Source organism: Lemur catta, chromosome 2 (assembly GCF_020740605.2).
Source record: "Lemur catta isolate mLemCat1 chromosome 2, mLemCat1.pri, whole genome shotgun sequence".
Classification (NCBI taxonomy): Eukaryota; Metazoa; Chordata; class Mammalia; order Primates; family Lemuridae; genus Lemur; species Lemur catta.
In genome coordinates, this window is record NC_059129.1 from 23,093,855 (window position 1) to 23,118,820 (window position 24,966).

At 40.2% G+C, this 24,966-nt stretch overlaps 2 protein-coding genes across 4 annotated transcripts; one reads left to right on the top strand and one right to left on the bottom strand.

Moving 5' to 3' along the window:
• Window positions 1-859: 859 nt before the first annotated feature.
• LOC123631531 (parafibromin-like) lies at window positions 860-2,614 on the bottom strand. The gene has a single exon (XM_045541263.1). The coding sequence runs from the start codon at window positions 2,507-2,509 to the stop codon at window positions 866-868; it is 1,644 nt and encodes a 547-aa protein (XP_045397219.1). The 5' UTR covers window positions 2,510-2,614; the 3' UTR covers window positions 860-865.
• A 4,005-nt stretch (window positions 2,615-6,619) lies between these two features.
• ZNF12 (zinc finger protein 12) lies at window positions 6,620-24,602 on the top strand. 3 transcript variants are annotated; one of them, XM_045541284.1, is made up of 6 exons: window positions 6,620-7,105; window positions 8,261-8,325; window positions 16,489-16,615; window positions 16,891-16,986; window positions 20,889-20,993; window positions 21,108-24,602. In XM_045541284.1, exons 2-6 carry the CDS (start codon window positions 8,311-8,313, stop codon window positions 22,745-22,747), a joined length of 1,983 nt encoding a protein of 660 aa, XP_045397240.1. In that variant the 5' UTR covers window positions 6,620-7,105; window positions 8,261-8,310; the 3' UTR covers window positions 22,748-24,602. The 3 variants fall into 3 exon arrangements, with proteins under 3 accessions (XP_045397240.1, XP_045397238.1, XP_045397239.1); XM_045541282.1 differs by having other exon boundaries at window positions 6,620-6,747; window positions 6,982-7,105; window positions 20,889-24,602; XM_045541283.1 differs by having other exon boundaries at window positions 6,638-6,665; window positions 6,982-7,105; window positions 20,889-24,602.
• The last annotated feature ends 364 nt before the right edge of the window (window positions 24,603-24,966 follow it).

The following is a 24,966-nucleotide window of genomic DNA, read 5'->3' on the forward strand; positions in this document are numbered from 1 at the left end:
ATAAATCTTGTAATATTCCAGGGGCCCCTTGGGAAATTTCAAAGAGTTCAAGTACAAAAGATATTCTGAAAGTTTTGTTTTATTGTATTTAATTTTACATTTAGGATTCAATTTGGGGAAGGCAAAAATCAAAAGTTGTCAGGAGATTTTGAACACTTAAGAGCATGGGTGCCTAATCACACAAAAAGAACACAATTCTAAGGAAACTTAACTTTCTCAGAAATGTAGAACTTTTATTGTTTTATTTTATTTTTTAAATTGTTTTTATTTTTTTGAGACAGGTTTTCTCTAGGTTGCCCACGCTAGTCTCAAACTCCTGGGCTCAAGCAATCCTCTAACCTCAGCCTCCCAAGTAGCTGGGATTACAAGTGCATACCACTATGCCCAGTCTGTTTCTTTTATTTTGAAGAAAATAACCTAATGTATGAGGAAGTCAGAACAAAGTATAGAAAATTATTCTGGTAACATACAGAATCTCTGCTATTCAGGCAGATTACATAGAATGTAAAGAATAACTTTTACAATCTCTCACTAAGAGCAAACCAACAGTCCATGAAAAATCCATCATTTTATTATTTTTTATTTTTTTATAACCTGCATTTACTCTCTAAGGAAACCAATTTTAAGTAATGCTCATTTAACCAATGGAGAAAATATTTCTATCAAAATATACAATTTCCATTGCAGACTAGAAGGCTAATATTAAAAATATAATTGTAAGCCAAAAAGTTTGTTTATATGGATTATAAGCATCACCCCTTTGAAGAACAAAGCATCAAATAAGGTCGTATAAAAGATCCATCTGTGACTTTCTTCATTTGTAAGTTCCTGATAAGTTCATAAAGCTTGAGTCTCAGTCTTTAGATCAAGGTATATCCATGATTCTTAACTCAGATTTCTGGAAATGGAGGAACCAAGTAACCCAGAATCTCAAGTGGGATTTATGCTTTACCATGTACCTGTCTAATATTTCCCAAAACCGCAAGAAAACTGCTCTGTCCAAATGACGTTTGTGATAGCTGAGTTCTAATACGGTTACATCCCATTTCTGAACATTGGGATCTAGACGAACTTCATCATACTTGAGATGGAAGGCTTTAATTTTAGCAAATATGTCAACTGGTGATCCACCAGGCAAAAGCCATGGCCAACCTTTGAACTGCCATGCTGGACCTTGCACAAAAACTGCTACAACCCAGTCCCAGTCTTGAGGCCTAAGTTTAAAGGGCTGGTCTACTACTTTATAAGGTACTGTGACACTAATTGCAGTGCCCTCTGGTTGCAACTGGTCTTTTCTTCTCTGTATTAGAGTTTCATTTTCTCGTTGACAACCTTGTTTCTTCTTTTCATCTGATGGGACAAACTTCAGGTCCTGTAGAATGTCTTTTGCATTAAACATGGTTATTAAAGAGGTGGTAGCTGTGGGAATTATGATAATGGGTATTCGAGATCCTTTCTTCCCATCTGGGGGAAGTCTTGCTTGAGAAATGGGTCTTGGTACTAGCTGGGCTGCAGGAGTTTGAGCAGATGCACTCTCCGTTACAGATTTTAGTGTCATACCATGGTAGGTGCCCATAGTGTCAATTTTGAAGCCTTCCATTTCTCCTTTTCCTTTGAATCTTTCCTGGTCATATGTGTCATAGGCAGCTGGGATAGGCTGTTTGGTATGCAACCTGGGATCCACAGGTGCTGCATTTGGGGCCCGTCCCTGTTCAGGTGCACATCCTTCTTCTCTGGCTTTTAAAGAGTGAGGAATTGCAAAGATACTCTCGGACAAATTCTTTCCTGTGCTCTGTAAGATAGTTGTTCGTGTCCTCCATATTCTCTCTCTGCTAACAATAACTTGGGTCACATCTACCTCAGCTTCCACAAAGCTCCTCTGTTTAAGGGCAGTTATACCATCATCTAGATCAGTCTTGATAGTAGATCTTTTCTTGGCCATGATTTTGGCTTTGATTGCAGCAATTTTTTCCACCGACATAGCTGCGGACAAAGACCTCATCTGTTCAGTCTGTACAGTCCTTTCCCTGTGGCGCTCCAAACGAGCAGCCAATCTCTCTTTATCAAGGCGCACACACTCTTCATCCTCAATTCGTGGTTTCTTTGCTTCTGCTAAAACTTCATCCACAGCTCGTTTGACTTGAGTAGATTGCCAAAGATCTGTTTCTAAGGGAGCACACCTATCTATACTTGCTGATGTGGATGCTTCACCACTGAGATATCCAAGTAGATCTTTTCGGTCAGGTCTTTTAACCACAGGAATATTTTCAGTAGCTGCACGTCGGACATAAACAGGATAAGAAAGGTGTACATTACGAAGTAGAAATAAGATGGAATCCAGTGTGTAGTACTCTTTGGGGTGGCCTTCTTTTCCAGTCCCCCAAATGGCATAGTTGGTCTTTACATTCTTGGGCCAGGAGAGCTCCCCGAAGATCACTTCATCTCTCTTCACCACAATCTCCTTCTTCTGGATGTTGTGCTGTCGCAAGACGCTGAGCACGTCCGCCATCTGCCCCACCCTCGCCGCCGAGGCGCCTGGCCCTCCTCCTCCTCCTCCTTCGCCGCCCCTGCGAACCAACAGCGGCAGCACTAACAGGGGTCCTCGCCTACGACAGCAGCAAAAACTTCATCATTTTAAGAGAGAGAAAACCAAATGTCAGTATTATCAAGAGACTTGATAATAACAGAACCGTAAACTCTCTTGAAAATCTTATGAATTTATTTATCAAAAATGATCCACTTCTGGCCACGGCAAGTAACATTCTCTTTCCACTAATCTACAACTCTATGCTCATTCAGGTTTTATCCTTTACTTTCCTCTTTCTGGTTCTGGAACAACCAGCCATTTTACTTTAGGATAAAACTACTTTCTTTTTTCCATTAATAAACAAAAACACATCTCATTTTCTTACACACAAAGTTGTATCTCTCTGTCACCATTGGTCCCAGTACTGTCTTATCGGTGTATACTAATTATAACTTTTAACCAAAGTTACTTCCAGTTCACAGAGAAAACTAGGGCTTGAAGAATTGAGAACTGTTTGTCACACATCAGCATTTTAGCAGACTAGTATAGCTCACAAATATACACAACACAACTTTCCAGACCTATAAATATCCCTAATATACCTTCTCAAGGTGGTAAAACAAACACATTTGTTAACAGACTCAAAAACATAGCTTCTCTGTAGCAACAAAAAAATAAAAAAGCAAGACAGGCACGGTAGCTTGTGACTGTAGTCCCAGCTACTCAGGAGGCCAAGGTGGGAGGATCTCCTGAGGCCAGAGGTTCCAGGCTGTAGTGCACCATGATGAATCACACCTGTGAATAGCCACTGCACTCCAGCCTGGGCAACACTGTGAGACCCTGTCTCTAAAAAAATAAAAAAATAAAAAAAGGAAGAGCATATAAACTTGAAATTATGCTTAATTATCAATGTTTCAGAATTCAATCTTACTTAGAAATGACCTAGGTACCCAATGATTATCTGTGAATTAATTCAATTTAATATCAGTCCAAGGGTTTAAGTGGATATATATATTGAATATATTGTCGAGCTGACATACACAAAACATAGTTATTGCTGAAATAAAGTTTGTCAAAATAATAACTAAATTTGGTTAAACACAAATTTACATTTGTCATAACCTTAAACATTAAGTAGGAGTAATGCTAGTTAATTTAATCAGTAAGCCTATATAAGTTCAGAAAAACAAATGTAAGTACATTAAAAAAGTATGCTTAACAATGATAAATTGGTCTTAAAAGAGGTCATGGAGAAAAAATAGAGATAAAATTATAAATAATTTAGAAAAATGATTTTTAAAAAATTTAACAAAAATAAAAAACAAACAACAATGATAAATCAGGTAAGACATAGCTGTTTTCATTAAACCAAAAATACTAAACTAGTCTCATTTGCCAAAGATTTATATAAATTATGTTGTTTTAGTCAGTTTAGGCTGCTGTAACAAGTTACCATAAACTGGGTGGCTTAAAAAACAAACATTTATTACTTACAATTCTGGAGGCTGGAAGTCCAAGTTCAGGGTGCCAGAATGATCTGGTTCTGGTTAGGGTCCTTTTCCAGGTTGCAGACTGAACACCACTTCTTGTACTCTCATGTGCTGGAAAGCAAGCTAGCTCTCTCTGTGCTCTCTTCTTATTAAGGCACTAATCCCACCCTTAAGGCCCCACTCTCATGATCTAATTACCTCTCAGATGCCCCACCTTCAAATGCCATTTGAAGGTGAGAATTCTACCACTGAACTTACCCATAACATCCAATTGGGATTAGGGTTTCAACATATAAATTTTGGGGTGGCACAAATATTGTCCATGTCATATGTGAACTTGAATTCCTAAAACATTTGAGTTGATTTCTGTAAGAATACTTTGCTAGCACATTGAAAGAATTAGAAGTTCAATTTCCTTTTTTTTTTAATTTAGGCATATTCAGTTTATATAAACATTTTTGTATCTCTATAAGCCAATGAGAACAGAAAGTCTTTAAGATACTCTACAATTTAATACTATTCAGAGGTAGAAAAACATTACACACAGAATCAGAAGTAAAGACTTTTTTAATTACAGACACACAGACATAAAAAGAAATCGAGTTTATAGCTTCAATTCTAAAATTTCAGACATGGATCAAGATGTAAACGCAGAAACGAAAAAACTCACCAGTCCAGATATCATAGACCTGTTCTCCTCCGGCTGGGCATGAAATTCTTAATTGATGTGAGTTCAAAGTGGACAAACAGAAAAGACTAATAAATCTGACTTTCTCTTGTCTTTCATTTAATAGAGATTAGACCTCTGGAAACAATCCTTTTAAAGAGATTATCAAGTGGTCAGGCCATAAAGCCAATTTCGAGATCATTGATGGTAGTAATGGAAAACAAAAAACAAAACTAAACTAAAAAAAAAAAAACCACCTCTGCTGCAAACGAACCAAAACCAAAGCAAAACACAAAATTGGTAGAAAAGAAAATTACTAAAAAAACAGGAAATCAGCAAAGTTTTTTTGCCCGGTTGGACTCACTCCTAGGAGCCAACAAAATTTGCGCCTGGGCTCCAGCCCCTTGCCTGCGCATGTGCGCCGCTCTGGAGACGGTTTGCCCGGCTCAGTTTTGTGATTCCAGGGGGGGGTCTCGGTGAAGACCTCAAAACCGTTAAAACAGAAGAGCAAGATTATGACTGCCACGCAGATAGAAAAATGAGCACATGCTAAAGATTTTATTTAATTCAAGAGGCCCTGGCAGATATTATAGCCAGTTCAAAAGAGAATCTGAAGAACAGACATATTTACAGATCAGGAATATTGAAAGTATTAAGTAAATGGAGAAATGGAGTCAAACTAGATTTTTTCTGGAGTTTGGGGGCGGGGAGTGTAGTCAACCAACTTCCGCCAGGCAGGACGTAATTTGCGTCTGTTAACCACAATTTTCAAAAAGATGTAAAATAGCTCAAAGATTATGAACAGGGCTGGAATCAAATAACGGGGTCTTCCAAACAAATGCTTAATTTTCCATTGAAACACAAAATTCTTTTTCTACACACTTTATCCTCTTCAGGAAGTAAAATTATGAGTAATTTTCTTCTTTCAATTCTGTGTGTAGTTTATGATCTACAGTTGTTATGAATTTGAAGTGGTTTGGAAAAGCTAAATTTCTTTTCTCCTTGTTGGGAGGAGGAAGGTATTTTGTTCCCGGCTAATACTCTATTTTATCGCTGGGCTCTACGTCCTGATATTTTAGTTAAATGATGTCTCATTTGTGATCATAAGCAAACGTGATATGATGCACCCCTTTCCTTTATTTATCACGGTTGTGCGTGGACACTGATTCTCTTATTTTTTAAACTTTGTTTGATTGATTGATTGATTGATTGAGACAGGGTCTCGCTCTGTCGCCCAGGCTGGAGTGCAGTGGCACTAGCACAGCTCACTGCAGCTCCCAACTTGGCCTCGAGCGATCCTCCCGCCTCGGCTGCCCCAAGGGCCGGATTACCAGGGTTAACACAACAACTGCCCTGTGAGTTGTATTTAACTCACTGTAGTATTGAGCCTGGGACCTCGTGAAGCAAAACCCTGCAGCTGGTTTATGAAAATCTTACTTCTTGATGTTCCTATGGTTGCAATTAATATTGACAATTTAATTCTAAAAACGTGGGTTGGGTTGTATGTAACACGCACACAGAAAACAATAAAAAATAACAAATTAGAAAGGATCATTTTGTTTTAATAAAACACCGTGGCCCCAGGGGAAAAAATTTTTTTTCTAGTGTGGCAGTCAATGTGTTAACCACCGCGCCCGGCCTAGACTGTCCCTTAAACACGTAGCCTTAGAATAAGGAGAAATTTGAGGTTGGGGCTCGGGGAAGCCAGTCTTCACAGCACAGAGACTCTCAGATCTACACGACGCAGGGACTTTTACGACGTTCCCTAAACCTGGTGGCGCATAGATTCATGGGAAATAGAGTCCTGTCACCCGTCCTGGGGTCGGCAGCGGCCCCAGGAGGCGGACTCCGGGGCTCTCCTGCGCATGTGCATCTGTCCCTCTGTGTGCGTGTTCTCGCATGCGCACCGCCGCCGCTCTGCCCTCGCTTCCGGTGCGTCTTCAGGTCGTGGATCAACGTCGTTGCCAGGCTTTGGCCTCTGGTGGGCGAGATCGTGGACCCTGCCGGGCTGAACGCCGACCGGGGGCCGACACGCAGGCGGACGGGAGGCTCTGTGGCCCCGGGTTCGCGCGGCCCCGGCGGAGGCTCGAGCGGGGACCCTCGAGTGCGAGCCCCGGGCTCGCGGTGCTGGGGTTCGAGGGGCCGGGCGGGCAGCGACGGCGACGAAGGGGCGGCGGGACCCGGGACCGGCCCATCTGCATCCTCGGAGGTGTGACCGCAGCTCCGCGGGACGGTGAGTCCCAGAGGAGGCAGATTTAGGGCCCGGGAGGGACGCTCCGCCCGAATTTGTCCCGTAGGCCCAGATCCGGCTCCTCGGGAACAGAACGGCCTTGGTGAAGTGGAAAGGAGGCGACCTCGGGAGCAGAAGCGCGCCCGACCTGTCGGGAACCGTGGGGCAGAGGCCGCGGAGCCGCAGGAGGGGTAGGTCGTGGCTTTGCGGGCCCGGAGTGAGCAGGGCTTGGGTGAAGTCATAGCGTGCCGAGGACATTAACTTGTGGGGCAGGAGAGGGTTTTGATGGCTTCCAGGAGAGAGGAGTGGTTGGGTTTGAGGGCGGGGGCAGGTGCACTGGAGTAGGCTCTCCACGGGAAGATCGTGAGGACAGCGTTTATAGGGAGAGGGGCGTGTCACCTGCCTCAGCTGGGGATTTTTTTCCTCCACTCTTTCTCTTCTCACCGCTCCAGATTGCAGACTAGTGTGTTACTAAATGTCCATCAGCACCTAGTTCTCTAATTTATGTCTGCTGATTCCACCTCAGGTCTGCCCCTGTAGAAACAAGACATTTCAGTGCAGGAAGTCTGCGAGGATTGTCTCTTGCTGCCTCAGTTGCTAGAGGAAGACATCGGGCCTTAGCAGATGAGTGACTTGTCCAAGGTCACCACGTTTGTTGGTAGGATGGCTAATAGTAAACTCAGGAGTCATCTTTCAGGCCAGTGTTCTGTCCACTGTATCTTAGTTAAATCAGAGTAAGTTTTTAATAAAACGTCCTTTTGAGCAGCTGGCACTCAAAATTTGTACAAATAAAGACTCAACCGTGCTGACTGCATGTCCTTATTCAGAGCATTCTGTGGATTTTATTTCTATTTTTAAGGCAAGCACGAAAATGAGGTTTATTGAGGAGAGAAAGGTAGGATTATAGAGCAAGAGCCAGATACAGGTTTACAGAGCATGATACATACACCACAGATGATGACCAGACCCATTGTTGGAGCAAAGGGAGAACAAAAGGAAGGGGCCAAAAAAAGGTGATTTTCTGATCTTAAGTAGTTAAAAGACTTATAAAGTAGATAAGTGTTATAGAATTTATTGTACACTTAATGGTGGCAGATTATTTTACCAGGATCCAGTTGTCATTCACTGTGAGAATCGTACCCAGTTACCTGGTAACCAGTGTGAGCTACAAATGTGCACGTGGGTTCACCTCCTGGTCATTTTCTAGTCCCTACTGAGGGCTTAAAGTGACAGTCTCCTATAGGGTGTCCTTCACGGACCTTTCTGTGTAGGTTTTTATGTGGCAGATTCCTGCCTTGACAGGCCAGATCACCCATAACTTCATTGCTTGTGTTTTCCTTCCCTAGATCTGCCTCTGCTTTCACAGCCTTCCACATTTTTCCAAGAGCAGCAGAAAATGAATAAATCCCTGGTGAGCTTTTCTGTTCATGTATTTATTCCCTTCTTTGATTTACAATACACCTTAGGAAATGAATAACGGTTCAAATTTTAAAATGCGAAAGTAGAAATAGATAAAGGTATGGTCAGACAAAACAGAGTAGCCAGCACCAGCATATTTGTCGTGTTCATGTGTGTAGATAGCATGATCTTTAAAGAGTTCTTAAAGCCAGAGTACTAGTGTGTCTCACATTCTTGGGATTCATCACAAAAAATGATAAATTCCATCTGGTACTTGACTTACATTGACCATAAGCAGAAACATTTTTGTTTTCTCATGGATTTTAAGATTTCTTTGATGTAACCATGACTAGCTTTCCTAAATGATAGCCCTTAACCCACTGCCATCCCTGTCTTTCTTGTTCTTCATGTAAGCAGAGAGCGTCCTGCCCACAGAGGACTTAATGCATATGATATCTCTGGTGACGCAAATATTGTTGTCCCACAGATACATTGTTTTTACTGCTTGACCTAGGGATAAAACATGGATCATCTCCAGGAATGGCCCCCTTACTCTTAAGTTAGTGTTGGCAAATATTTCTCTCTGTTAGTCTACCTGGGTTGCACAGCAGACAGAGCAGTGATAAATCTCTGGCAAAGAAGCCCTTATCTCCCATTCCCATTTTCTCCTGTAGCCCACAGCCTTGGTTCTGTCCCTGCCGTTCCCCTGACCTTGTTCTGGTAGAGGTTGCCAGTGATCAGTTAGACATTGCCAGTCCTCGCTGTAGACCAGAGTCTCCTGTCAATTTCCATGACATCTCCATCATTGTCCTCTTCCTGAATATGATGATTTCTCTGCTTTCTTCACCTATTGTTTTCCACTCTAGGCTCATGACTCTTCTTCTACCTCTCTGAGCTCACTCTCCTCTCCTTCTAACCACCAGCTCTATGTTGGTTCTTGCACATAGAGCCATAGGTGCCTCTGTCCAGCCACCTGCTCAGCATTTCTATGGAATGTGTCCAAAGGACACCTCACAGATGCAGTAGATCCAAAAATGATTATTTGCAACCCCCACCTGTGCCTTTTCCTCTTATTCCTATTGGTTCATTCATTGTTCTATCATCTAGCCTGTAACGCTATCCAGAAAAATGGGATTCTTTCTAAACTCCTTGGCTATTCTCTCTTACCACATGGGATTGTTCGAGTTTGTTAATGTTATTTATGTTCTAAATGGCTTTATCCTGTCCTCTGGTCCCATGCCTGCTACCGTTAAAAGAGCTTATTTTTTTCATCTCTGGACTATTGCAGAGACTTCCTTTCTTTGCTGCTTCTTTGGTTTGCTAGCTCAAGTATATTTTCTACATTGAATATTTCTCCTAAACCTAAAGCGTTAATGGTATCATGCTGCATCCATGTGGAAAGCACTTGAGAAGCTCCCCGAGTAGCTGGGAAAATGAGGTTGCCTTTAACTGGGATGGAGAAGATTGTGGGAAAAGCAGTTTTGAGAAAAGGCCAGAATGAGGTCTTAGGTGTTTTAAATTTGGGCTTTTGGTATGAGGTGAGGTGGCAACATCAGGAAGGCAAATGTATGTATGTTGGTTGGGGGAAGGGGGTGCCAGGAGATGAGTCCAGGTGGGAATTGGCACTGGAAGTTGGTTGGGGGGTGAGCCGGGGCTCTCCCACACGCACTCTGGTACAGAAGGAGGAACTGGGAAGGGGCTGCTGGTCAGGCAAGAGCGAGAACCGGGGCCTGCAGTCCCGGAAGCCAAGGGAAGGAGAAACTTCCGGGAGCAGGTCATCAGCTATGTCAGCACTGTTAATAGTCCAGCCAAATGAGGACTGAGAAATAGCTGTGGGATTTAGCCCTGGGGAGGTCATGCAACTCCCAGAGGATTTGTTGGCTGGATCTGCAGGGTAAATCCTGATTGGAGAGGTTTAGCAGAGAGTGGTAGAAGGATTGGATTAAGTGTATTCCTAACTTTTTTGAGAAATTTTGCCCTGAAGGGGAAAAGTTGGACAGTGGCTGGAGTAGGAGTTGAAGCCAAGAAAGGATTTTTTTGTTTTAACAGGAGATATAACAGGAGATATAACAATGGGGATGATCTAGTGGAGAAGGAAACATAGTTGATGCGTGTGGGAGAGGGGAGCATGACTGGAGGTTCCTAGAGTCAGGGACTGGGGCAGGGATGGGGACCGGGGTTGGAGGGGTCCCAGGAAGTGGTTCAAGACAAGTAGACATGTGGCATTCCTTCTGCTCACATCTCTTTTCTCAGGGAAATAGCTCATCAGCTGAGAGTGAGGCTGAGGTTGGGTGTTTAGGGAGAGAGCAGGTCCATCCTGACCACCTGCACACATGGCTTAGCTGGCTGGGAGGATTATACTTTTGTCTGAAATTCCATCTTATTTGTTACAATGTGGATGTAATTTACTACTCTTGGGATTTTTTGTAATGACATTGGTGCTTTTCAGTCCAAAGTGACTAGAACATCGGTTCTACCTGTGCTGTCTTTTTCTGTTCTGGTACTTGAAGGATCCCCAGAGGAAGCTTCCTCCTTGCTTGGCTCTTTGCTTTGGTGACCCTTCCCATCAAGTATTTTGTCTTTTTTTCATAGACATTAACATCATACCTCTTCAGGTTTGGGGACATGATTTTAAGAGGCCCTTCTTTCCCTCGAGTTTGTATTCTTCTTGGAGGAGGTAATTCATAGACATGTTTACAGGAGACATTGGGAATCTTTCTGGTCAGTACATGGAAACTTTGAAGTGATGACTGTAAATGTATTGTAAAGTATTGTGACTCAGTCACCCAGTGGAGGGAAAGGTGTGAGTCAAATGAGGTGGGGTTTCGACAGCTCTGGAGTAATTAGGGTTCGTTGCAAAGGCTGATAAAGGCACCCGAGAAAGGCTCCTGAAGAGCCAATAAGAACTTCTGCTTCTTTAGGATTTGGGCTTCCTGTTGAGGGACAGCGAGGAACGTGAATGGAGGTAAATACTGAGATTGACCCAGGAGTCACCACTGCTCTAGTGATGTTTGATTTTACACTGCAGAGAATTTGAAACCACCTAATTGGGAAAGCAAGTCATCCGATAAAAAGATACAAGTGGAGACTGACAATGTGAAATGCAGTAGGGGTTTGGGGGGCAGTAAGTCAAGGGCATACAGGGGTTTCTTGCTGAGCCAGAAAGGGAATGTGACTCAGGGTGCTCCAGCTCCTCCTGGGCCCCCTGCATGCCCACAGGCTTGGGCTTTTCCTTAACCTCATGAGTGAGGTTGAGGTTTGAGTATATTTTTACATATTTAGGAGCTGTTTATTTTTTTTTTACTATCAATAGACTTATTTTTTAAGGCAGTTTTTGGTTTCTAGAAAAATTGAGCAGATGGCACAGAGTTCCCACATACCCCTCCCCTCTCAGTTTCCCCTGTTAGTAACGTCTTGCATCAGTGGTACAGTTGTTGCACTTGAACCAATATTGATGCATTATTATTGCCTAAAATCCATCGTTTACATTAGGGTTCACTCTTTGTGTTTTACGGTTCAGGTTTTGACAAATGGATAATGACACGTGTCTACCATTAGTGTGTCATGTAAAATAGTTTCACTGCCCTAAAGACCCTCTGTGCTCCAACCTGCCTTCCCCTTCCCCCAGCTTCTGGCAAGTGCTGATCTTTTCACTGTCTCTACATTTTTGCCTTTTCCAGAGCATCATATACTTGGAACTACCCAGCACGTAGCGTTTTCAGACTGACCCATTTCTGTGTTTATGCGAAGTGCCTGTTCACATCCACTGCCAATCTTTCTATCATTGTTTTGTTTTGCTTTTGTTGACTTTTAAGTAGTCTTAAATGATCATAAGATTTTCCAGTTTTGGTCATGTTAGTAAACATTTTCTTCCAAGTTAATATGTCTTTTTACTTTATTTTCCAGCATTACCATATAATTCTTTAATATCTGCATTTTGAGAAATCAAATATTTCATATTTTTAAAATTTCTCAAAGTAAGGACTTTGCATGGATAGGCTTCCTAGTTCAAGAGCACCCTCTCCACCTAGTGCTCAAGTGCCCCATCTTGAAAGATAATCTCAGTGGTGGTGAGCAGGAGGAATTTGTTTGGGGTTCTTTTATTTCTGTAGGAGTTTTCATTTTTCCCCTCCTATCTCTGGCATACTGCTTCAGTTATTTTCCTTGAATTGGCCACATAGGTGGTGTACTAATACTGACTCTTTTGAGTCTTTGCATATCTGAGATGTCTTTTTTTTCTGATGTACTAGAGCTATGGTCCCCAACCCCTGGGCTGTGGCCTGGTACTAGTCTGTTAGAAACCAGGCCATGCATCATCGCCTAAGCTCCACTGCCCACCCCCTCTCCCGTCTGTGGAAAACTTGTCTTCAGTGAAACCAGTCCCTAGTGCCAAAAAGGTTGGGCACCGCTGTACTAGAGGACCCTTGTTGGCTGAGTAGAGGACACTTGGAGTGCAGTCTTTTGGCCTCAGTAGGCTATAGCTGTTGTCTGACTGTTGTTAGTTCCTAGTGAGGCATGTGTGATCGCTGATGACTGTAGCATACAGAGCCCCTTTGTTAAAGTCATCTTGCATCTTTTTCATGTTCTATTCCTCTGGGGAATATGCTTTTTCTCTCAAATTTTGCTGATGAAATTCCAGTGCTTAACTTTGAAACTACCATCCTCCCTAACCACTCCTGAAAGGAATCTCAGAAAGGTAAGGAGAACATTCTCCCTTCCCCATAGCATTGGAGAAGCAGGCACTATCTGTATCATAAACCAAGCTCTGATAAATTGGTAAATTGAAGTTTTCACAAAAGTATACTTGCTCTCAGGTCTGGCTCTGGCTTGTGCGACAACATATAATCCAGATCAGAATTCTTTTATTACAAAACTGTCTTTAGAATATTGTCTCTACCAAGTGGTCTTTTAAGACACACTCATCATGCATTGTTCCCTTGTCTTATGAAATTAATCTAAAATCCCTAAATATTTGCAGTTCTGATTGGTTGTCTTAACAATTTGTTATCCATTTTCTGAAATCCATTTTCTTAAAGTTATTGCTTATAAAACTTCTTGTTTTAAGGCAGAGAAAAAACAGTGCAATTTTATTCTTGTCCCTTTGTGCATAAAAGTGAACTCCAGCAAGCTACTTAAACCCTTCACCAAATAAAAAATAAGTTTGGCTGGGCATGATGGCTCATGCCTGTAATGTTAGCACTTTGAAAAGTCAAGGCAGGAGGATTGCTTGAGGCCAGGAGTTAGAGACCAGCCTGGGCAACGTAGCAAGACTGTCTCCACAAAAATTTAGAAAAATTAGCGAGGTATGGTGGCATGTACCTGTAGTCATAGCTGCTTGGGAGGCTAAGGTAGGAGGATCGCTTGAGCCAAGGAGTTTGAGGCAGCAGTGAACTATGATGATGCCACTGCACTCCAGCCTGGGCAACAGAGCAAGATTCTGTCTCAAAAAAAAAAAAAGTTTGGATCATTCATGAGAATGCTGTTTGCAAGCAGCCACAGTGCATGTATTTTATGTGTATTCCAAATAACAAAACCTATAATTTTTTTCTTATTGTGTTTTTCCCCGTAAGTTCTACATTTTGTGAAATTACAGATGCAAAATCAGAAAGTTAGAATAAAGTGCAATTTAGCCTGTTGACACATTAAAATTAGACTACTGCTTCCTCCTCTGTTCCGTCACTCTCTTGCATTTGGTAATGACTTTTAATATACAACTTACATGATTGTCCTATTTGACTCTTTTGATCCCAAAATAATCTTCCTTCCGTTTAGCATTCCTTATTAAGTAATCATTCGTTTGTTTATTTATTCACAAATATGAGTACTCTACTAGGTACTGGGATACTAAAAAGAATTAAATATTCGTTCTCAGGAAGATTGCTTAGAATCCCTTAGTGGGAAGGATTCAAATAAAGACAAATACATTGTATATAAGATTTATAGAATAGAAGTATGAGTGAAATGGTATGTTTATTTCTAAGTACGTTTTTGGTAAAGATTGTGTTCCTGGGATATTTTCAACCCAAGAGAGATTCTGGTTTAAAATAGAGATTTTATCAGTTCACACTTAAGTCTAGTCATAGATATATATGGTGTCATTACTTTTATCTTATTGTGTTTTTACTTATAACACACTCTTATTATTTCTTTGCTTTTCTTTCATGAATTTTTCTGAACTGATAACTTTCTACGCATTTCTTCTCTTATGAATGATGTGAAAGTCCGTTGCCAGTTTTTACTCATTGTACAATGGACTGTGCTGACAGATATCAGGTGGACAAACTAAACAGGGACACACCCTTGAGGAAATGAAACCAGCCTTACTTTACTAAGAAATCAGCACGTTGTTATCTCTTAGCAAGGCAGAGCAATGTGGTTTGTGAACTTTTGGACTGCCTCCATCCTCATCAGGGCAGCCATAGTCATGGCCAGTGATGTCTGAATGAAGTGCAGGCAGAGCTTCTAGAACCCTGACTGTTGCTCTCTGAGGCAGTCTCATCACCTACTGGGGCAGTTCTGCACATGGATTCGTCTGGCTGGGGCAGGAACCACTTCTTCCACCACTATGTGTCCCATCAGCAGTTGGATACTTTCTGCCCTGATCACCCAGCCAGGCCTGTCCCTGGACAGCGTATCACCTGGAGCTGGGTGAGAACATTGTGGCATCTCAGGGAGTCCTACAGGAGGACCTATCCTGCGTTTGTGGATCATTCCACATATAAAACCTAAAATACTTGGTCAACACCAGAAGTTTGTCATCATCACACCAGGCCTCTAAGCATGAAGTGGCCTTTCCTTCACCACCTTCCCCACTGCTCCTACCACCATGTTTTATTGAAATCATCTAAACCTCTTTGTTTTTAACATACAGATACTGTTTTATAGTCCTTTCTTGGCAATTACATAGAACTTAGCCACATTACCTTCTGTTGTTTAAACTTAACTTCTATGTCTTATGGTTAATTTTCTGGCCTAAGTTGGAAAGTGATAAGATACACAGTAGACAGTCGACAATAACAGTAGATATCATTGATAAGTTTGTATTATGTCCACAAAACTATGTTAAGTGCTTTCCACAGATTAGTCTATATATATTAGTCACAATATTAGCATTGTATTATGTGATAGGTACCATTATTATCTTTATCTTAGAGGTGATAATACTAAAGGAACAGTTATAATGGCTGATGTGAGTACTTGTGAATGGGACAGTTTATTCAAAAGGTACACATTTAAAGACACAGTTTTGACAGTTTCCAGGTAAGCTGTCTGCCCCTCCCCAGGAAGGTGCTTCTCCTGTCCTGGAATGTGCAAAATGGGAAGAAAGATAATTCAGGGTTCCTGGCTAGGAACTGGGGACACCCAAGCCAATCTATTACTGATAATTCATGTGGCAGGCTGTGGTCAGACCTGCTATAGGCTTACTCTTATAATAAAATATAAAACTGGAATGTATGTTGTCAGGCTTGCTTGTTGTTTTGGTAAATTGTGGCCAATATTGCAGATTGGTTCTAGTAGTAGCTACAGGAGGAGCAGGTTTGGACAGGAGCAGTGATTGAATTTCAGGCATGTTGAGTTTGAAATCTGAGACATATGTGTCTGGAGTTTAGGAGAGTGGCCTAGGGTGATGATGTAGATTTGGAAGATGTTGGTATACGGATGGTAATTATTAATAAATTAGTCATGAAGCCAGGTGGGCTCACCATCAAAGTGATGAGTACAGAGAGCAAAGAGAAAAAGACCGAAGACTGAGCCCTGGGGCCCTCCAAATTCAGGATGACTTGGAGGACAGGAGGAGCCAGCAAAAGACATTGAGAAGGAGTGGCCAGGGAGATAAGAGAACCAACATTGTTGATGTTCTGGAAGCAAAATGAAGAGTGTTTGAAGGAACGGAGTATATGAGTATATCCTGAGATTCCATGAGTGTTCCTCAGGCCTGTACTCCTCAGGAGCCAGGGTTGTACCTGGTTTACAGTGCAAGCCTAGCATTTTTAAAAAATGTCTATGGAATGAACCCCATAGCAGTGTATTTCTAATATGTTTGTTTTCTCCACAATCTGTAACATAACGTAAGGTATACAATGTTCATGGTTAAACTTTACCAGGGAGCTTGTTAAGATCTTGTCCCCATGTGCCTTTTCCACATTACCCACTTCCAATCATGGTGCCGTTACAGGGACCAGTGTCATTCAAGGACGTGGCTGTGGACTTCACCCAGGAGGAGTGGCAGCAACTGGACCCTGAGCAGAAGATAACATACAGGGATGTGATGTTGGAGAACTACAGCAATCTAGTTTCTGTGGGTGAGGATAGCTTGCTTTCTTGGTTGCTAATATATATGGGATTCTCTTAAATTTAATGACTTTAACTTCGAATTTGATGGGACAAATGTGAGTAATCTGATTTGGGCACCAGGCAGAGCATTTCGGTCTTGACCTCCCCAGTGAAAGGTTCTGATTTTGATAAAGCACAAATGGCACTTTTGTTGTGCAGCTCGTACAGAGGCCCTTTCCTCATATGACAGAGACCCTGAAGCCAAGCAGCTGGGCTCAAGTTCTCTTTCATTTCTCATTAACAGGGTATCACATTATCAAACCGGATGTTATCATCAAGTTGGAGCAAGGAGAAGAGCCATGGATAGTAGAAGGAGAATTCCTACTTCAGAGCTATCCAGGTGTGTTAGTGAAGGCAGTGAGGAGATTGGTAACTTGGTAGTGTTTTTTCCAGGAATTTTTTAATGGTCCCAAACCTTTAGAGTTGACTAAAGATAGTTACTTCTATGCTCTAGGCACCTGAAACTCACTCCCAAAGACTTCTATCTTGCCCATAAAAATTTAATTTATAGAGCTTTGTCATGCTTACCACTACCCAGAATCAAAATCCAGTTACTTCCTTTTTCCTCTTAAACCTTGAGTCTTTGTTTGTCCTTCTGGCATTTTCAGTAACTGTAATCATAGATTTCTTTTGTTTTTAGGCATTCATAAGTCTGCTATTAAAAAATAACTTATGTGACTCTTATGTTCTTATTTATAACCTTCTGGACCTTTTCATCTTTATCGTGAAATGCCTCAGACTTGTTCCTATTCCCAGTTTCACTTTTTACTTCTCTTTCTTTGAGGTCAGATTCCAAAATCCCCATCCCATGCCTAAGCTGATAGGTTGTGTCACTCGTTGTGATGTGTACCTGTGCTTTATTTGACAGTGCTTGCCATTCCTTAGATCCCAGCCCTCCTTAAGTTTGGAGATGACAGTAACTGGGTCTTTAACCAAGTGCTGGATTTCATCTTGTCTCTTGTTTGCTGTTCTATTCCCAGTACTTTGAATGATGTGCTTTCATAGAAGGTGCTTCATAAGTATTGTATACATAAGTGAAGTCTGGTTTACTTATCCTTCCACCTCCAGACATGTCTCCAGATGATCTTGCTTCTGCCTGCTGTGACTTCCTTGTTTCCTGAGTTCCTCAAATGGCTCCTCCAGTCTCCAGTCTGTAGGGTTTTGTTTGTGTTTATGCTGCTCACACCCTGTGTGATGCCTCTAGTACCATTACACAGCCTGGACTCCCGTCTGGTATTTTTGTGATAGCGCAATTGTGCTCTGCTCTCGTTCTCATCATGTCTGAATACTGATCATAAACTCTTCCAGATTGTATTAATAAGTACTAATCACCTTTCCCACCTCCCTTTGTTTACTAAATTATACCTCTTCTTTTCCTATAGTGGCCCCTATAAACACACTAATCATATCCACTTCTTATCAGGTATTACTGATCTCTCCAGGATTATTGGCTTTTGTCCAGTGTGAAATATCTTAATTTATCCTCTGTATATCCTCAAGTTCCCTTTGACTTGATCTAACAAGAAGTATAGTCCATTGAGCCTGGATTGCTATGAATCCTAATTGGATTTGCAGTGTCTTCATCTGAAGTTCCCAAGTGATCTTATCGCTAGCCTCACAAGATAAGCCTATAGCTATTCACTGTTAAGTCCTAAAGAGAACTTCAGTTCCTCATCCTTTAAGGATCACCACAATATTAGCCCTGTATTGCCTGAAAAAAGTAATTTTCTGTTGTTTCCTGGAACTCTAACTATTAAACTCCATTTGGTCCACACTCCAAACATCTTCTCTTCATGAGATTATTGTGTTTACAGGTTCACATTTCATTAGGGTATGCTTTCCTTCCCCAGATAATGCATTCTTTCAACCCCTTTTTTCTTCCTAACTCTTAACTTTACTGTAGTCTCTTCTTTCTCTCAACTTCAGTTCTACTTGGCAGTGATTCCATAAAGAAGTTAATCTGATCAAGTAATCTGTTATTTCATAGTATATATATTTGCTTGATCTTTTTTGCTCCCTTGGATTATAATCCTATAAAGAAAAGGGCATGTTCTCCTCCCTCAACATAGTATGTAATGTAGAGTAGGTGTGTATTTCTTTGTTATGTGAGGAGCCAGGTAGGTGAACGGACTTTCTTGTCCATTCAGAAATAATTTATAGGCATTTATTTTTAAATATGCATGCCTGGGTCACAGCCCCATATATTTTGCAAATACTATAAAAGTACCCATATGATTAACTTCCTTGACTTCTGTTCTGGGGTTCAAAGGAAGTACTTCCTAGGAGATAGGTTTTGGTTAAGAAAAGAGAACAAAGTTGCATGAAGTAATTTAAAACTCAGTGTTTTACATGGAGGGCTGATGTTCCAATGCAAGACTGAATCACTTTATGCTCAAATGATTGTATGGATTAGTAATTATTTTCAACTTCAAGGGGAAATGGAGTTAATTGAGGTGAGAAAGGATTTGAGAAGTATTTTTTTTAAGGCATGGAAACTCCCTTTAAAAATAGATTTTGAGTAGATGAAGGTAAGAAGTCAGGCAAACTGAGTGAAACAGTAAGAAACAGAGACTTGTGGGTGAAATGCGCTGGGTGTCAGTTGGGCACCACAGCAATCTTAGCATAAGGCGGTGGTGCCTTAGATTGTGACCATCTCTCCCAACTAGATAGGATATGATAAGGTATAAAGTGTTGACCCATTTCCTCCAAAACAAATCCCTACTTGCTTGTCTCTTATGACCTTCCTTGTCCAACAAATAGCTTGGTTTTTTTGGAACAGAATATTTTTGGTAGACAATTGTTATCCTAACTTGGAATCATATTGTAAATCCAGGTGGTGAAAAGTATTGTTTATTAGATTCTTTTTTCCATTTTATCTGTTGATAATTTGGGACCAGATTCAGGGAAACTATAGGTTTTCGAGGAAAAGGTTGACATGGTTTCACTTAATGTGGATGATAGCAAGTATGATAGGTTTACCCAAAAATTACTAATATAACTAAAAATAAAAGTCACTGTTTTAGGAACAGGTTGGGGAATCTGATTCTTAAGGTTTGTACACTACACTCAGGAGTGAGGAAGCTCTCATGTTCAGAGATAAGTGGCAGCAGTATGTCAGGGACAGGACTGGCTTAAAGAAATTGTCAGGATATAGAAAATTGGAAAAATACTTGCTAAACTTATCAAGCATATGTTTCGTGCCAAATGCTGTTCTGAGCACTTTATATTTAGTAACTCCTGTAATCTCATAACAAGTGTGTGAGGTAGGTGCCATTGTCTCCATCTGACAAGTGCAGAATACTGACTACAGAAAACTATTAAGTAACTTGCCTACAGTCACCTCACCAAAATTCATGCTACATTGTCCAAATAGGAACAAACAATTTCATGGTCAGAATGAGTTTTATATTAAATCATAGCTTCATTAGAATATTTAAGAAATCTACAACTTTTGAAAGGATGACATGTTCTGTGGACTATTTTATATTTCCTGTTGGACATGTATATATTCTTGAGACTCTCCTTCCAAATGAAACAGAATTATAGGGTTAAAGTCTTGGTTATAGGGTTCTTCCTTTAACATGAGGAAATTTAGTTTATTCTTTTTGGAATGGGGAGAAAAGCAAAACAGTTTAGAAGTATGTAAAGTAGTGAAAATGCTACCACAAAAATCTCAGTGTAAGGTGATAGTGCCTTAGATTATAATCTGTCTCTCCTAACTTGACATGAAATGATATGGTATGAAGTGCTGATCCACCTCCTCCAAAACAAATCCTTACTTGAATGTATCTTATGACCCTCCTTGTCCAACAGCACTGGCCGTCACCATATTGGTATCTGTCTTGTTAACTGTTCATCTAACTTCCTTTGTCTACTGATCATTGCTCTGTGTTTATATTTTATCTTCTGTACCTGTTTTTGAAGAAAATATAAAGTAGTAGAGATCAAAGGTGCTTGCATTTTTGTCAGTTTACTTCCCCCTATCCCACACCTGGAGGTAGTAAGGAGGTGTGTGTGTGTGTGTGTGTGTGTGTGTGTGTGTGTGTGTGTGTGAGAGAGAGAGAGAGAGAGAGATTCTAAACCAAAAGAATAAAAGAGAAAAGTGCACTTGAAAATATTTTCATCTGTCCATGAAGCTAGCATCTTCCCCCAATGAGATGCTTGTATACATGTCTCATAAGTCTCATTCCACATCATATATTGGAAGATGTACAAAAGTTGGTTAATTTTGTCTCTTTTTAGATGAAGCCTGGCAAACTGATGACTTAATAGAGAGAGTCCAGGAGGATGAAGATAAACATTCGAGGCAAACTGTGTTCATCAATGAGACCCTGATTGAAGAGAGAGGTAATGTTCCTGGTAAAATTTTTAATGTAGAAACGAACCCTGTTCCTTCAAGAAAAATAGCCTATAAAAATAGCCTATGTGACTCATGTGAAAAGAGTTTAACATCTATTTCAGAATATATTAGTAGTGATGGAAGCTATGCAAGAATGAAACCTGATGAATGTAGTGGATGTGGGAAGTCACTCCTCCATATTAAGCTCGAGAAAATTCATCCAGGAGATAAATCTTATGAGTTTAATCAAAATGGGGAACCTTACACTCTAAATGAAGAAAGTATTTATCAGAAAATTCATATTTTGGAGAAACCTTTTGAATATATTGAATGCCAGAAAGCCTTCCAAAAGGACCCAGTTTTTGTTAATCACATGGAAGAGAAGCCCTATAAGTGGAATGAATCTGAAATAGCTTTTCTCCAAATGTCAAATCTCAGTGTACATCAGAGATCTGACATGGAAATGAAGCCCTATGAATGCAGTCAATGTGGGAAATCCTTCTGCAAAAAGTCAAAATTTATTATACATCAGAGGACTCACACAGGAGAGAAACCTTATGAATGTAATCAGTGTGGGAAATCTTTCTGCCAGAAGGGAACCCTCACTGTACATCAGAGAACACACACAGGGGAGAAGCCCTATGAATGTAACGAATGTGGGAAAAACTTTTACCAGAAGTTACACCTCATTCAACATCAGAGAACTCACTCAGGAGAGAAGCCTTATGAATGTAGTTACTGTGGAAAATCCTTTTGCCAGAAGACACACCTCACACAACATCAGAGAACACATTCAGGAGAGAGACCCTATGTTTGTCATGACTGTGGGAAAACCTTCTCCCAGAAGTCAGCACTTAATGACCATCAGAAAATTCACACAGGCGTGAAACTCTATAAGTGTAGTGAATGTGGGAAATGCTTCTGCCGCAAGTCTACTCTCACTACCCACTTGAGGACACACACAGGAGAGAAACCCTATGAATGTAATGAATGTGGTAAATTCTTCTCTCGGTTATCATATCTCACTGTACATTATAGAACTCATTCAGGAGAGAAACCATATGAATGTAATGAATGTGGGAAAACCTTCTACCTGAATTCAGCCCTCATGAGACATCAGAGAGTACACACAGGAGAGAAACCTTACGAATGTAATGAATGTGGAAAATTATTCTCCCAGTTGTCATACCTCACTATACATCATAGAACTCATTCAGGAGTGAAACCCTATGAATGTAGTGAATGTGGGAAAACTTTTTACCAGAACTCAGCCCTTTGTAGACATCGGAGAATACATAAAGGAGAGAAGCCCTATGAATGTTATATATGTGGAAAATTCTTCTCTCAGATGTCATACCTCACTATACATCATAGAATTCATTCAGGAGAGAAACCCTATGAATGTAGTGAATGTGGGAAAACCTTCTGCCAGAATTCAGCCCTTAATAGACATCAGAGAACACACACAGGAGAGAAAGCCTATGAATGTTATGAATGTGGGAAATGCTTCTCTCAAATGTCATATCTCACTATACATCATCGAATTCATTCAGGAGAGAAACCCTTTGAATGTAATGAATGTGGAAAAGCCTTCTCTCGGATGTCATACCTCACTGTACACTATAGAACTCATTCAGGAGAGAAACCCTATGAATGTACTGAATGTGGGAAAAAATTCTACCACAAATCAGCATTCAATAGCCATCAGAGAATTCACAGGAGAGGGAATGTGAACATAGTAGATGTGGGAAGGCTTCTCTGAAGTCAGACCTCATTTTATGTGAGAGAACTCTTTCAATATAATGAATAAGAAACTCCTACCTGAAGTCAAACACATTGTACAACAGAGTGCTCACCCAGGTGAGTGTGGACAAGCCCATGTGTTAGTCATATAATCTGAAAACTCAGAGACCATGATTATTACAAGACCATGTGATTCATTAGATACCAGACAATACAAGAGTAAAAGTTTATAAATATTTAGAATGTGTATACATTTCACCATGGATTAGAACTTTTTTACATATCAGGGAATCTGTCAATTTAGGGAATATATGGAAAACATAGTCCTTTAGAAATTGTTAGTAGAAAAAGATATGTTTCTGAGGCTATAGCAAACTTTTTGTTTAAAAAGATACCCAGAACATAAAGGTATCTGCTGTGAATAAAAATACTCCTTGTGTAAATAGAAACTGTAAAATCGTCAGGATAGCTAATCAAGTCAGTAACATTAAACTCACATATAAACAGTTCCAAAAGAACATAGAACTTATGTTTTGGGGGGCTTTTTTGGTTTGTTTTTAGTATGTTACATTACAGAAATTGTATGATCAGTTTGAATCATGTTTGAAAAAGCATTGTATCCTTATTAGAGTAATTTGTAATAAATAGGGTAAGATTATCCATTCTAAATAGCACCACCATGTTAATATCCTAATATACATTGTCCTTGAAATAATATTTAATAGATATAAAATATACTTTTTCTTGCATTCTTCTCTGGCATTTATAAATGCATTTGATCATTGCTAATTATCATCCATAAAGAATGAATAAACTGTTTCCATTTGTGTCTGAGTCAGCAAAAGAGATAGAAATCTATGTATAAAATAGATAGAAAACCTTGCTTAGGTAATTTTAAATTGTTAATGCCAGAAGTCTCCAGGAGTGAGAAACCGCTATAGTCCTCATTCACTGTATACAATTTAAAGATGTACTTAAAATATTCTCATTTAATCTATTGTTTTTCATCTATTTTTCATTTGGATGCTTACATAAGTGTACAAGAATATAAATGCTATGTAACTTAGGATTTAATTGTATTTTTATTTGATATGATAGTGTTTTTAAGCCTTGTGCTCTGCTCTTTCCCATTACTGAATGAATTAATAGAACACATTAATAAGGGTTTGCGGCAGACATTGCTGAGTGACTCCACTAGTCACTCCCTTCTTATTTGCTGGCAGAGTTTGGGTATCTACTTCTCAAAGATTGGGAGATTAATCCTGACTAATTTCAGTCAGTGACAGTTCCTTTCTCATTGTCAGCAGTTGGTTTAAAGTGGTCATGGGACCCAATTCTAAACATAAACATAGGAGATTTCTGACAGGTTATTTCTGGAAAAGGTTTCCTCAAAGGTTCAAGGACTCGAGCAAGGTGAAGTGGAATCTTGGTGAACAGTACCTTGTCTGGATGTTGTGCCTTGTAACTGTCTTTCAGCGATGGATTATAGGTTAACTATGGCCTGAGCAGAAAGATTGAAAGATCTTGGGACCTGGATGATGTCATTGAGCCACTAAACCAACCAGCCTTGTAGCCACTCCACCTTTGGACTATTTTGTGATAGACTAACCTTATTTTTAAGCCAGTTGATTTAGGATGCTCTGTTACTATTAATAATAACTGAAGACATTCTAATCTAAGTGATACAGAGTTACAGTTTTGTAGGAGTTATGCAATTCAGAAGTGGACTTTAGGTAAGTCATTTATTTTAAGATGTTAATGTAGAGATTATGTTCTTTAAAATCTGACTTAAATAGTTTGAGCATTAGAAATCAACTTGAAACAAATGTGAACTGTCATATCATTGACCTGCGAAATAAACCTTTGGAACCTGACACAATGTCCTACAGGTATACCTCCTTTTTTCTAGTACATGGAATAAATTTTGTTTGAGGTAATCTAATTTGTATTACTCATGGATCATTACTATAATGTCAGTTGACAATGTATGGTGTTGAAGTAACCAATCATTTGTTGGTTTTCAAATGATTAACCTGATGGCCTATATTATTTGGATTATTTACCCCTTTGCCACTGAGCTGAAATGCCATTTTTCATTTATTAAAATCACACATTGTTCCTGTTTTTGTTGCTCAGCACTTTCTCTCCATATTCATCTAGATGTTGTAAGTATGGTACATAACAGGAATTAAAAGTCTGGTAAGTTGTATAGTTTTGTGTAGGAACTATATATTCATA